Source organism: Oryctolagus cuniculus, chromosome 7, assembly GCF_964237555.1.
Source record: "Oryctolagus cuniculus chromosome 7, mOryCun1.1, whole genome shotgun sequence".
Lineage (NCBI taxonomy): Eukaryota > Metazoa > Chordata > Mammalia > Lagomorpha > Leporidae > Oryctolagus > Oryctolagus cuniculus.
In genome coordinates this window covers 80639183-80652985 of record NC_091438.1, presented here as the reverse complement: position 1 = coordinate 80652985, position 13803 = coordinate 80639183, and the positions used below count along the sequence as shown (strand labels likewise).

Below are 13803 nucleotides of genomic sequence, written 5' to 3'. Positions count from 1 at the left end.
GCGTAATCCACTATGCCACAACACCAACCCCAATTATTTGGTGCTTTACCTTGTTCTCCTGGTAAGGAAATTCTATCAAATTGATCAGTTTTTCTAATCCAAGGGAGACCTGAAGCACAAGACAAAGCATTTGCTATTAGTTCTTTTGATATGTAGTTCTCTTTAAATAAAGCACAATTATGTAAAATCATCTATGGATTAGCAAACACCCTGGTGATGTATTAGGTCTGCAAGGTTAACTCCATACACCAATATGTAATATTTATCCTGAAGCTGGAGCTAGAAATTGCTGGTTGTGTGGTCTTGGGTGAATAACCCAAGTTCCCTTCCACTTTCTTCATTTGGAAATGGGTATATCCTACTTTACTGTAAAGATTAGAAATAAGGCATGTATGGGTGAAATGGTCTTCTTTTCATTTGATTACTGTTTATAGCCTTTGATTGTATTTATACTAAACTAGTGTCTTTTTTTGCTTTTTACTTATTGAACTTTTTTAAAAAGATATATTTATTATGGTGTAGCAGATAAAGCTGCCACCTTCAGTGCCGGCATCCCATATGGGCACCAGTTAGAGTCCCAGCTGCTCTACTTCCAATACAGCTCTCTGCTATGGCCTGGGAAAGCAGTAGAAGATGGCTTGGGCCCCTGCCCTCATGTGGGAGACCCAGAGGAAGCTCCTGGCTCCTAGCTTTGGATTGGCACAGCTCTGGCTGTTGCAGTCAATTAAGGAGTAAATCATCGGATGGAATACCCCCCTCCCCCAGCCGCCGCCTCTCCTCTCTCTGTGTAATTCTTTCAAATAAATAAATAAATCTTAAAAAAAAAGAGAGAGAGATTTGCTTATTTACTTGAAAGGCAGAATTACAGAGAAGCAGAGGCAGAGAGAGAGGGAGAGGTCTTCCATCCACTGATTCCACTCCCCTGTTGGCCGCAATGGCCGGAGTTGGGCCAGGCTGAGGTCAAGAGCCGGGAGCTTCTTCAGGATTTCCAACACGGGTGCAGGGGCCCAAGGACTTGGGCCATCTTCTACTGCTGTCCCAGCCCATAACAGAGAGCTGGAGCAGAATTGGAGCAACCGGGGCATGAACTGGCACCTATGTGGGATGTCGGCACTGTAGGTGGCAGCTTTACCCTCTATGCCACATCGCCAGCCCCAATTGAACTCTTTCATAAGTGGAGCATGAAGCCCAGCTCTGGCTGTTGTGGCCATTTGGTAAGAGAACCAGGGAATGGAAGATCTCTCTCTCTATCCGTCTCTCCTTCTCTGTAACTGTCTTCTAAATTAAAAAAAAAAAAAAATCAGAGATGCAAGTTTAGGTGCTGGAGCCAGGCTGACTGGGTTCGAATCTTGGCTCTACCTTGATTAGTTGTGTGATCTTGGGGAAGCAACTTGACTTCTCTAGGTCCCAGTTTCCTCACTGGTAAGTTAGGGTGATAATACTACCTACATCAGAGGCTTGTTGAGGGGATAAAGGATTTGATATATGTAAAGACTTTTGAACACTTATTAACAGTCTAATAAAGGTGCATTACTTCTTTATTGTCCTTCCTTTAAGGTTATAGAGACACCCATATCTTTTGAAGTCCTGTATTAAAACCAAAGGTGCATTACTTCTTTATTGTTCTTCCTTTAAGGTTATAGAGACACCCATATCTTTTGAAGTCCTGTATTAAAACCAGGGAGAGACAGCTTCCTACACATATATTTTTAAAGATATGTTTTGTTTATTTGAAAGGCAAAGTAACACAAAGGGAGGGGGAGAAAGAGAGAGAGACAGAGAGATCTTCCTTCTTCTGGTTCACTCTCCAGATAGCTGCAATGTTTTTGGGGCTGAGCTAGTCTGAAGCTAGGATCTCCCACATGGGTGGCAGTAACTCAAGTACCTGGACCATCTTCCACTGCTTTCCCAGGAGCATTAGCAGGAATGCTGGATTGGAAGTGGAGCAGCTGAGATTTGAACTGGTGCTCTGATTTGGGAAGTTAGCATCAAAAATGGTAGCTTGGGGCCAGCACTGTGGTGCAGCGGGTTAACGTCCTGGCCTGAAGTGCCAGCATCCCATATGGGCGCCGGTTCGAGACCTGGCTGCTCCACTTCCAATCTAGCTCTCTGCTATGGCCTGGGAAATCAGTAGAAGACAGCCCAACTTCTTGGGCCCCTGCACCCATGTGGGACACCCAGAGGAAGCTCCTGGCTCCTGGCTTCGGATTGGTGCAGCTCTGGCCGTTGAGGCCAATTGGGGAGTGAACCATTGGATGGAAGACTCCCCCCCACCCCCCGCCACCCCGCCTCTCCTCTGTGTAACTCTGACTTTCTAACAAATAAATAAATAAATCTTTTAAAAAAAAGTGGTAGCTTAACCTGCTGAGCCACAATGCTGGTCCCTTCCCCTATGTTTAAATTGCATTCCATTCAAGACTGTCATAGCAGCTGTGTTCACCTTTGTGGTAGCCTTGTTAACCAGCTTGCCTTTTTTTTTTTTTTTTTTTTGACAGGCAGAGTGGACAGTTAGAGAGAGACAGAGAGAAAGGTCTTCATTTTTGCCATTGGTTCACACCGGTTCACATCGGATCAGCACCGCGCTGATCCGATGGCAGGAGCCAGGTACTTATCCTGGTTTCCCATGGGGTGCAGGGCCCAAGCACTTGGGCCATCCTCCACTGCACTCCCAGGCCACAGCAGAGAGCTGGCCTGGAAGAGGGGCAACCGGGACAGAATCCAGTGCCCCAACTGGGACTAGAACCTGGAGTACCGGCGCTGCAGGTGGAGGATTAGCCTATTGAGCCGTGGTGCTGGCCATCCAGCTTGCCTTTGATAATTCTACAGAGCCCTCAGCATGAATAACTTCGTTGAGCTTGGCTGTTTTGCTCTAATATAGTAATTCTTGGTTAATTTTTTGAATTAAGGACATTTTAAAAATTCACATATAGAGCTATTAATTTGCGAGGTAGAGGGGGAGAGGGTTCCTATCTGCTGGTCTCTCTTGTTTACTCCCCAGATGTCAGCAATGACCTGAGGTGGGCCAAGTGAAAGCGAGGAGGTAGAAACACAATCCAGGTCTCCCATGTAGGTGCCACAGACACAACTACTTGAGTAATCAGCACCTATCCCATCACCTGGGTCTGCATTAGCAGGAAGCTGGAATCTGGAGTGGAGCTAGAACTTCACCTCAGGTACTCGGATGTGGGATGCAGGTGTTCCAACTTGTTCCTTAACAGCTAGGCCCAACACCTGCCCCATAATTCTTAGATTTTTGACTTCCCTCTCTTAAGTGTAGATGAATTCCCCCAAAGCACACAGGGAGGAAGAATTATTTGGAGATAAATTAGAAAAGTATAGTGAAATCAGGACTCTCATTTGTAACTCTATGCTGCTTACTTACTCTCCAAAACAATTGTAGGGTTAGAGTGGTTTTGTGCAGATGAAGCTTTGTGTACTCGATTTCAACCTGATTAAGTCTTTTCTTCAGCGGTGATTTGACGACTACTCCTCCCTCTTAACATAGATAGTGCCAATGTGCTATGTGCAGGCCACCACAAGGGGTACAATGAAGGGTTCATACCCAGAGGGTATGAACAAGGAGCTAGACCAGGATATAACTCACTAATCAGCAAGATTCCAACTCTGATAACTACTAAGAAGCTTACACAGAGTGAAAGGGATTCTGACCAAGATCTTAGGGAGAGGTTTAGAAAGAGGAACATTTACGTGGAATCCGAAGAACAGAGAAGGAAGAGAGGGGGAAAAAAACATAAGCAGAGATTACGACATGAGCAAAGGTGTGGAAATGTGAAAACACACAGCTTGCTCAGGCCACTGCAGATGTATGTGCAGAAGGTATGTAGGTGGAAGGTGAGCTGATGAGGAACAAAGGTGCCTGGGTTCTCAGGGAGTGCACTCACCTAGGTCTTCTCAGGTTCTGGGTGGCACTTCTCTGACAACTGCCTCAGGTGCAGGTCCTAGCTGAAACCTCTCATTTCCTCCTCCCTACAGTGTGCTCTTGACCTCACGCCCCACGTTCTTTTTCCCTCTGAACATAAAAAGCCCTACTCTTTTTAATTTTCCAGTGGACTTTGCCACCTGTTGTAAAATATACGGAAGATGAAATGACCTAAGACTTTGTACAAAGCATTGGCCCCTTAGGGTAAAAATTTCAGCCTACAATGTGGGAACAGGCCAGGAAGTCTGACTGTACTCTGGAGTACAGAGGTGGGAGGCAGATAGCAATGAAGCAAGGATGCTTGGCACTTCGATGGTGCTCAATCAATATTAGTTGAATAAATAAGTCAGAGAACAGCCTGGTGGACTCACATACTGCACGGCATCTATAGGGTATGGCCATCTGTCTGTCAGAGCACTTTCTACTTCGGAAAGGGAAGGAAGGGAAGATGTGTGCATTTTGGCTCTCGGTGCATTTGTGTTGAGAGTTGGCAACTTTCTCTTTTAGAGAATGATGGGAGAAAACACTTGTGACACACTACAGTGACCCAATGTTTTCTTCCAGCCCTAATAGACCCTGAGATCTCTGGTTATACTATCGGTCCTTTGCTAGAAGCTAAATAGGGAGAACTACAAGAACAAGAAAAAAAAGTTATAAACATTTAGGGAAAGTTCAGTTTTACTTTGTAAAGTTTACTTTGTAAACTTGGCACTTAGGGTGGAAAGAAGACTTCATTGTAATAACAAAGAGCTTTTAATGTGAAGAGACAAGGTGCTGGAGTGTTTCATATAGGGAGATTGTGCTTGTAACATAGCCTGAGGCCTGGTTGGACTACCAGCAGCAACATCTGCAAGTTTGGTAAAAATGCACTCTCCACGCCCCACCCCAGACTGCCTGAATGTGAATCTGTCTTAACAAGTCCCTGGGTAAATCACACGCATATTAACCATTGGTCTAGGGAGCGGGCTTGGGATCTGAAAATGTTTCTTAGAAAAAGTAAATTTTGAGTTGTGCTTTCAGGGTGAGTAGTGTCAATCAGGTGGCCTTCTAAGTATAGGGAACAATATAAACAAAAGTTCGGGGGCACAAAAAGACACAGGGTTTGGGAAAATACTTTATCCATTTTAGTATTTTTTTTTTGTTCTAGTACCATTGGTTGAACTCTGTAATTAACACACAATTATTCTTAGGTGTTTAAATTTTAACTGAAAAGTGATCCCTGTTAGGAATTTGGATAACATTATGTTGAGTGAAATAAGCCAATCCCAAAGGGACAAATACCACTTGTTCTCCTTGATAGGTGACAACTAACTGAGCACCAAAAAGGAAACCTGTTAAAGTGAAATGAACACTATGAGAAACGGTGACTTGATCAGCCCTCACCCTGACTGTTGATGAGCAACTTAATATGTTATCCCTCTTAGTATTTTTGTTTGTTTGTTCTACTTAATACTTTTGGTTGAATACTGTAATCAATACACAATTCTTCTTAAGTGCTGAAACAACTGAAAAGTGATTGCTGTTAAATATAAGAGTGGGAATAAGAGAGGGAAGAGATGTGCAATTCGGGACATGCTCAAGCTGACTTACCTCAAACGGTAGAGTTAGAAACATACCAGGGGATTCCAATTCAATCCCATCGAGGTGGCATGTACCAATGCCATCTCACTAGTCCCAGTGATCAATTTCTGTTCACAATTGATCATAATGATAGGACTAAGAACCAAAGGGATCACATAAACAAGAATAGTGTCTGCAAATACTAGCTGATAGAATAAAAAAGGGAGAGAATGGTCCAACATGGGAAGTGAGATACACAGCAGACCCATAGAATGGCAAATGTCCTAACAGCACGCTGGCTTCATAATCAGCCCTTAAGGCATGCGGATCTGGCTGAAATGCCCATGAGAGTATTTCAGGCATGGAAAGCCAAGACACTCTGGGGGAAAAAAAAACCTAAATGAAAGATCTCCACGAGTGAGATCCCAGTGGAAAGAATGGGTCATCAAAGAAGGAGGTACCTTTCTCTGAAGGGAGGAGAGAACTTCCACTTTGACCATGGCCTTGTCTAAAATGATCAGAGTCAGTGAACCCAGGGGGCTTCCATAGCCTTTGAAGCTCATGACAAGAGCCTAGGGTGAATACTGATGCCATAAACAAGAGTGTCAATTTGTTAAGTCATCAACAGGAGTCACTGTGCACTTACTCCTCATGTAGGATCTTTGTCCTTAGTGTGCTGTACATTGAGATTTAATGCTATAACTAGTACTCAAACAGTATTTTTCACTTTATGTTTCTGTGCAGGAGCAAACTGTTGAAATCTTTACTTAATGTATGCTAAACTGATCTTCTGTATATAAAGAGAATTGAAAATGAATCTTGACATGAATGGAAGGGGAGAGGGAGTGGATAAGGGGAGGGTTGCGGGTTGGAGGGACGTTATGGGGGGGAAGTTATTGTAATCAATATTCTGTGCTTTGGAAATTTATATTCATTAAATAAAAGTTAAAAAAATCAAAAACAAAAAAATAAGTACAAAAAAAAAAAAAAAAAAGCACAGGGTTGTTTTTGCAACCAGTGTCCAGAAACTGCTGAACAGAAGGGAGGGTCTGGGAGAGACAAGAAGGCGGAATGCAGAGGTCAGGCAGATCCCTGCTGTCCGTGCGTTAGGTTAAGGAGCAGTGACTAGATCTAAGCCAGGATAGAGACGCCTCGTGACAAGTTTAGACTGGCATTTATGTTACTGCAGCTGAGAACTCGAGACTGAAGGGCAGAAAAAAAAATTAGTTAGGAAGTTGCAGCACTAGTTATGGGGAGAGCTAACGAGTCTGTACATTCAATTGGTGGCAGTGGGGATGGAGAGGAGGGGGCAGGTTCAAGAAATTTTAGAGGGTAATGAACAGATGAAAGACCTGGGTACGGCTTGGGAGTGAGTGGAAGGAAGGGCTGGGCTGAGTAGCGACTGATGACTGGCAGGCGGGCTGGCTGGGATTAGTAGGATTAGGGGGATTAGCTCACCCTGCCCCAAACAGACAGGAAAAAATACATACAGGAGCCCGGGCAGGTCTGAGGAGGAAAATGGTGAATTGAGTTTTCGACATGATCAGCTCAGGTGAATAGAAAAACATATATGGCGGGGGCGGGGGGAGGAGTGTGGAGAGAAGAAGGAAATGAGCAAAGGGTGGAGAGCAGGGTGAATCATTTAGGGAGGAGAAGGAAAGTGGTGGGGAGGAAGCGACGCCTGGCCGGATTTCTGGCTACGTCAGACACCCGCTGTGTCTGTGTAACTGGAGGTTTTCTTACAGTGTATTTCCTTAGAACTTGGTTCCAGCAGCTGATTGAACCCGGAAGAAGAGCAAGGAGCTTGACTCCTGTTTCCTGTCAACTCACTGTTGCCACCATTTGCTTTACGTGGGGTGGTGGGGAGGGGGAGGATTTTCTTAAACCCGTGGTTCCAGCTGCCCCAAGGTCAGAGTGATCAGAACCGTTTTCTCTTTCCCTATGGTTGGGTGGTTGAATAACTTCGCCCACTGCCCACTGTCCACTCAAAAGTGTAAATAATGGAATGCTAGTAGGTTCGTTTGCCTGCGACCTTGTGCAGCTTCTTACTAGCGCCTTCAAATTCAGAGCGGAGAGCCTGCTTTGCCTCATTCCCAGAGTTCTAAGACCGTCCCAGACTTCAGCGTCTCCCTACACGCTCAAGCATTTTCCCGAGCAGTCATCACCAGCCAATAAAAAGCAAAAGGTCGGCACGTGATTTCATTCGTTTCGGGCAGGAGGAAGAGCCTCTAACCAGAGCCTTTCGCTCTTGCCAGGTTCAAACATGGCGGGCCGCAGTCCGCCCTTCCAGAACACTCAGCTCGCTTCCCCGCAGGCGCCGCCACTCGCCGACGCTCTCTTTTTTACCCACCGTGCCCGCGGCGGCTCCACGGGGTCAAAATCCTAGAGCGTGACAGCGGCCCTGCTTCCCGCCCCCGCGCGAGGGCCCGCCCACCAGCCCGCGCCAGCCAATCGCGGGCCGCGCTGCGGCGGCCGGCAGCACCGCCCGGCCCTGCCCCCAGCCTCACTGTGGCCTGCGCTCTCCGGCCCGTAGCGCCGCTCTCGGTGGAGCGGACTGGTTGTGAGGAACCGCGCGGATCGCGGGCGCTTGCCGCCGGCCAGAGCTCAGCTTAGCGCCTCTGAGGCCGTCCGCCCCGAGCCTCCGCCATGGACTTCGAGGACGGTAAGCGCAGCCTCTTGAGAGGTCTCCGCGGCGGGCGGGAGGCGGGAGGCCTGCGCCGGGGGTCTGTTTACCGTCTCAAGATGGCCGTGTGGGCTTTGTTCTGGCGGGCCTGGAGGCCGGGCCCAGGGCCCTGAGGCGGCCTCTGGAGGGACCCGCACGCCTCGAATCGGCCCGGCCGGGAGAACCTGGGAGCTGGGTGTGGGCCTCGGTGCCGGGAAGGACGCGCCCAGAGCTCCAGGCCCCGGGGCTCGGGCCGCGGCCTCGCCCAGGCCCCGGTGCGTGGAAACCGCCTAACGCCTCCCAACTTCCCGGCTCAGGCAAACGGACGCATGGGGCCTGCCGCCACCCCCACCCCCCTCGTGTCGCCTTCGCCCCACAGGGCGGCGACCCGGCCCGTCCGTCCGTTTAGTCAGTGCTCTTCCTGCCTGGTAGCATTTTCCGAGGCTTGTTCACGGTGCTGATTTCGGTTGTTTTTAAGAAAAGATGTTTAGAGGGCGTCCCTCAGAGACGATCGGTGGAAAGCCAGGTATTTCCTGGTTGGAAAACTGGGCTTGTTAATTCTCGTTCGAATTAGGCTCTGTGAACCGGAGCACTTTTATTTATTTATTTTTTTCGGTCTTGTGTGTGGATGCGGTTTAAGTTAGAATTCTGGCACGAGCAAACATCACGTGCCCTTCACCTTCAGACGTGTACTCAGCCGCTTGTGTTCCTGCTGACGAAATAAACTGTCGGAGCCGTGCCTTTTAGCCCCCCCCCCCCCCCCCAGCTCTTCAGATCGTTTTCACAGGGTCACAAAAAATTAATCTGGGCTTCGTCTTGTCCTCCGATGTCCTCAAAAGTCCTCAACTTTTAGCGACATGGGTGTCGAGAGAGGAAAAAAAAATGGCATGTAGTGACAGCAAGTAGGGAGGCCAGGGAAAGGGCTTGTGTAGTTAAACTGGATTTAATCCGGGGGAACCAGGCAGGCGTTTCTAAATAAAAACCAGTTCGCTAAGTAGTTGAAAGCCTCTAATGCCACCAAAAAAACAAGCCATACTTAACATTGAATGAGGTGTGATCTCCGCTTAGGAATGAAGCAGCTTTTGAATTTTGATTTTTACAAAAGTAAAAGCTACTGAATCAAGATATATGAAAGCCCCCCCCCCCCATTAGCCCTTTTGTAGATACTTTGAAATAGGAAGTTCAGCTGGTAAGAGTACCTGGGGTTTTTGTTTGTTTTAGTTGGACTTTGACTCATTTTGATATAAATACCTTTCAACTCTGAATGTTTGAAGTGATCAAAGTTTGGGATGAAAATAAAAAAAAAATTTACTGTGTTTTCAGGCTACAGTTTGATAGTACAAACACCCAAAGGGCAATCAGAGGCTGCCAGGTGTAGGTGGGGACAATCCTTTCCACCCACCCCAACGCAATTAGCCAATACAAATTCTGCAATTGAAAAACAAGAATCAAACTTAGTAATAACTTACTATTCTCATAGGCCTACAATTCTAAACAGTGTCCGTGATAAAATATTCCCTGCCGCGCTGTCCATCCTCAGTCACCAAATTCTATTTGGGAAATGGAATTTGACCAACAGTGTATCTATACAGTGTAGTGTGGTTCTGTTGTATCCAAATGAGTACTGTATTAAATTTCATTCTTTCAGTATTTATTTGCAAAATTAACTAAATGATTAAACTTTTGTTAAATTGGTTTGATGGGGAAATTGGCAATATGGTTTTCAACGGTGCCGTATCTTGGATGGATTTAACACACACTCAGATATACATATACATTCCTCAGATTAGATCTTGAAATCTTTATAGACAGTGAATTAAATGGCAGAAGTGTTGACTTTGAAAAAAATTACATTACATAAAACCACCTCTCAAATGTCTCTGCTTTTTGCATGTTTTTAATACATAATTTTAGCCGCTCTGCTTTCCTTCTTGTTCTGTACTGTAAATCAGTATTGGATCCCTCTTTTGACTGTTATTATGGATCAGGTGTTATGAACTAATTTTTCCATTACTGTAATTGGATGATGAGATGAACCTGCCTTTGGGGAGGGTGGTCAAGAAAAAGAGATGCGTGTTTTCCCAAAGGGAGTATTGGTAATTGTTTGTACCTCAGTTTTGCAGATAATTGAGTTAATGACATTTGAGAAATTGTGTTTGTTTCAAATAGATGCATATATAATTTTGGAGGTTTGCTAATATTTTACTAATTCCTTTCTGTTAACTGTGTCTTCATAGATTACACACACTCTGCTTGCAGGAATACTTATCAGGGCTTTAATGGTAAGTATCCTCTTTCATTTGCAATTAAATTTTTTGAGGATTCAGTGCATTTCAGATTTTCTCTTCAGACTCACCAATGTGAAAAGTCAGTTCTACTTTTTCAGTCATGGTTTTGGCTCTTGATGTATCACTTTTCATTGTTAACTGTTGCTATAATGTATGTAGTATTTGAATTTGGGATCAGAAAAAGTTAGGGGTTTTCATTGTTAATTAGACTTTTTGTCCATTTTATTTGAATTATGATTTTTAAATTTATTACAAAGGCTCTAATAACATTCTAAGTGGTGAAGTACCCAGTACTGGCTGAGTTCTTTTTGTTGAATTAGAAGCTTTGGTATTGAGTAATGTAGCTTAAGTGGATTATTGGCTTGATTCTATATAGCTTCTTTGTAATGCATTTTGACCTTGTTTTGAGGTCATTTTCTTCTATGCTTCCCAATGTGTAGTGCTTAAAGAGGAACACATAAAAAAACCTGGATGTTATTAACATAAGCCTTGTGACTTGTGACTACAGAGCTAGTTAAAATCACAAGAGAAATGCAGAACACAATTGGATGTTACTTTGATTGCTATAAAGTCCCCGCCAGATAGGATAATGACTCAAAAAAAAAAAATCAAACAGGTTAAAAAAGCATTATATAAGGGATTTAAAAGGGGATAGCATGAAGTATCCTGACTTCCAGAGAAATGCAAAAACCAAAATGTTGTATAGAATGTAGTATGTTCACAAAATAAAACCAAAGAAAATGTACTATTAAGGAAGACTGCTATTTTATGGGAACTATTAACATTAGCTCATTTTTATGTATGGTTTGTAATGATTAAAGAAACTTTGAATTTGACTCAGGCTCAACATACAGAAAGGAGTCAATTTGTATTTTTAACAAACAATTTATTTTATCATTTGAAAGGCAGGGTTGCACAGAGTTACACATGCACACAGATCTTCCAACCACTGGTGCACTCCCTAGATGACTGCAATGGCCAGGGCTGGCTCAGACTGAAGCCAGGAGATGGCAGGGACACAAGCACTTGGGCCATCTTCCACTGTTTCCTGGGTGCATTAGGAGGCGGGATTGGAAATAGAACAGGGGAAACTGGCGCCCCTGTGGGATGCCAGCAATGCTGCAGGCCATGGCTTCACATTGCTTTGCCCCCGTGAATATGTATTAAAGGAGTGCTGAAAAATATTTTTGAATAAGAGAATGACATAGTAAAAATTTACCATGGGAAGTTTAATTGTATCCATGTGTAGGTTAGATTGAAAATTGCAAAATTAGTTAGAAAGCCATTTCATAAATTTAGAAGAATTTTGAGATCCTAAACTTCAAAAGTGACTAATGATTTTTAAAATAATAACATGTTTTCAAAGAAAATAAGCATAACTTGTATGATGTCTAGTAATAGGTAGAAAATTCAGAGAGCTGAATAAAAATGAGTAGGTGGGACTGTTGCTTTTACCAAATTCAAATTGAGACTTATTGGGAATAGTAGAAGCCCACAGCCTGCATAGGATTTACTGGAGAGTTGGATTTTTTTTTTTTTTTTTTAATTTATTTGACAGAGAGACAGAAAGGTTTTCCTTCCATTGGTTCACTCCCCAAATGGCCACTGCTGCTGGTGCTTCGCCATTCAGAAGCCAGGAGCCAGGTGCTTCCTCCTGGTCTCCAAGCACTTGGGCTATCCTCCACTGCCCTCCTGGGCCACAGCAGAAAGCTGGACTGGAAGAGGAGCAACTGGGACAGAATCCGGCGCCCATGTGGGATGCCGGTGCCCCAGGTGGAGGATTAACCAAGTGAGCCACAGCGCCAGCCCTAGAGTTGGATTTAATGTCTCAGCGTAGGACTTGAAATGCAGAATCATTCAGGGCAAGAAATTTATTTCTTTATTACCATATAGTATTATAAAAAGATCTTACGGTTTTTATTTTCTGTTCAGGGTTTTTTTTTAATTTTTATTTTTTTAAAGATTTATTTATTTGAAAGTCAGAGTTGCACAGAGAGAGGAGAGGCAGAGAGGTTCTTCCATCCTGTTTCACTCCCCAATTCGCCGCAATGGCCAGAGCTGCGCTGAGCTGTGCGGATCCGAAGCCAGGAACCTCTTCCTGGTCTCCCACGCAAGTGCAGGGGCCCTTCTTCTACTGGGAAGGCCATAGCAGAGAGCTGGATCGGAAGTAGGGCAGCTGAGACTCGAACTGGCGCCCATATGGGATGCTGGCACTGCAGGTGGTGGCTTTACCTGCTATGCTACGGTGCTGGCCCAGTTTGTTTTTATTTTTTAAGATTCGTTTATTTGAAAGGCAGAGTTAGAGAGAGAGAATGTCCATCCTCTGGTTCACTCCATAAATGGCTACAACAGTTAGGGCTTGGCAAGGTCAAAACCAGGAGCCAGGAGCTTCTTCCAGGTCTCCAATGTAGGTTCAGGGACACAAGCACTTGGGTCATCTGCTGCTGCTTTCCCAGTCACAATAGCAGGAAGCTGGATTGGAAGTGGAGTAGCTCACATGGGATGCTGGCATTGCAGATGGCAGATTAACTCTCTAAGCCACAATGCCTGCCTCATCTGTTAAGTTGAATTCTAACAGTGATAGCATCTGAGGGTGATTGTTAGAATCCCTTGAGGGGAAGAGGTGGGCATTTGGCAAGGCAGTTAAGATACTGCTTGGAATGCTTACATCTTATATTGGAGTACATGAGGTTCATTATCTTCTCAGTTTGACTTCCTGCTAATATGCACCCTGGGATGCAGCAGCTGATGGTCCAAGTAGCTGGTTCCCTAATACCCATGTGGGAGATCTGGATTTAGTTCTAGCTCCCCAGCTTCAGCCTGGTCCACCACCACTGTTACGGGCATTTGGGGAGTGAACCACCTGAGAAGAGATCTGTGGCTGTCTGGTTTTCGAATAATTAAAATACATTTAAAAATGTTTTATGAAAGAATCCCTCAGGAAAACTTGTAAATCTCTTCAGATTATACCCTAGACCTTTTGAATCTTAATTTTAGGACAGTGCATATTGTAGAGATAACTGAATGATTTTGGAAAGCACTTCTGGATAAAGACCACTGCTTGACAATACTTTGAGGTCTAGTTTTTCTGCATTTTATACGTGAGGACTTTGGTTTTAGGGATTTGATTTGACGCCATTCAACAAACATTTATTGTCTGTTGTATGCCAGAAAATTGTCCTAGGAAGTGGGAATACAGCCATGAACTAAATGGACAGATACAAGTATCCCTGCCTTTGTGTGATGAACTGGTACACAAGACAAAGAAGTAACATTGTGCATTAGATAGTAATAATTGCTAGGGAGGAAAAATAACATGAGGAAGCAAGACAAATGTGTGTGCATGAGGTACA

The 13803-nt window shown here is 44.6% G+C and overlaps 1 protein-coding gene across 3 annotated transcripts in view; it reads left to right on the top strand.

Annotated features, from left to right (window-relative positions):
- The first annotated feature begins 7974 nt into the window (after positions 1–7974).
- The window catches only part of ZNF326 (zinc finger protein 326), a 31585-nt gene continuing 25756 nt past the window's right edge, over positions 7975–13803 (top strand). Inside the window, exons 1-2 of one of the 3 annotated variants that reach the window (XM_002715870.5) lie at positions 7975–8162; positions 10400–10444. In XM_002715870.5, coding sequence (XP_002715916.2) covers positions 8147–8162; positions 10400–10444 — 61 coding nt within the window. In that variant the 5' untranslated portion in view covers positions 7975–8146. The remainder of the gene's footprint in view (positions 8163–10399; positions 10445–13803) is intronic. The other 2 variants (XM_017346099.3, XM_070078085.1) reach the window with 2 other exon arrangements.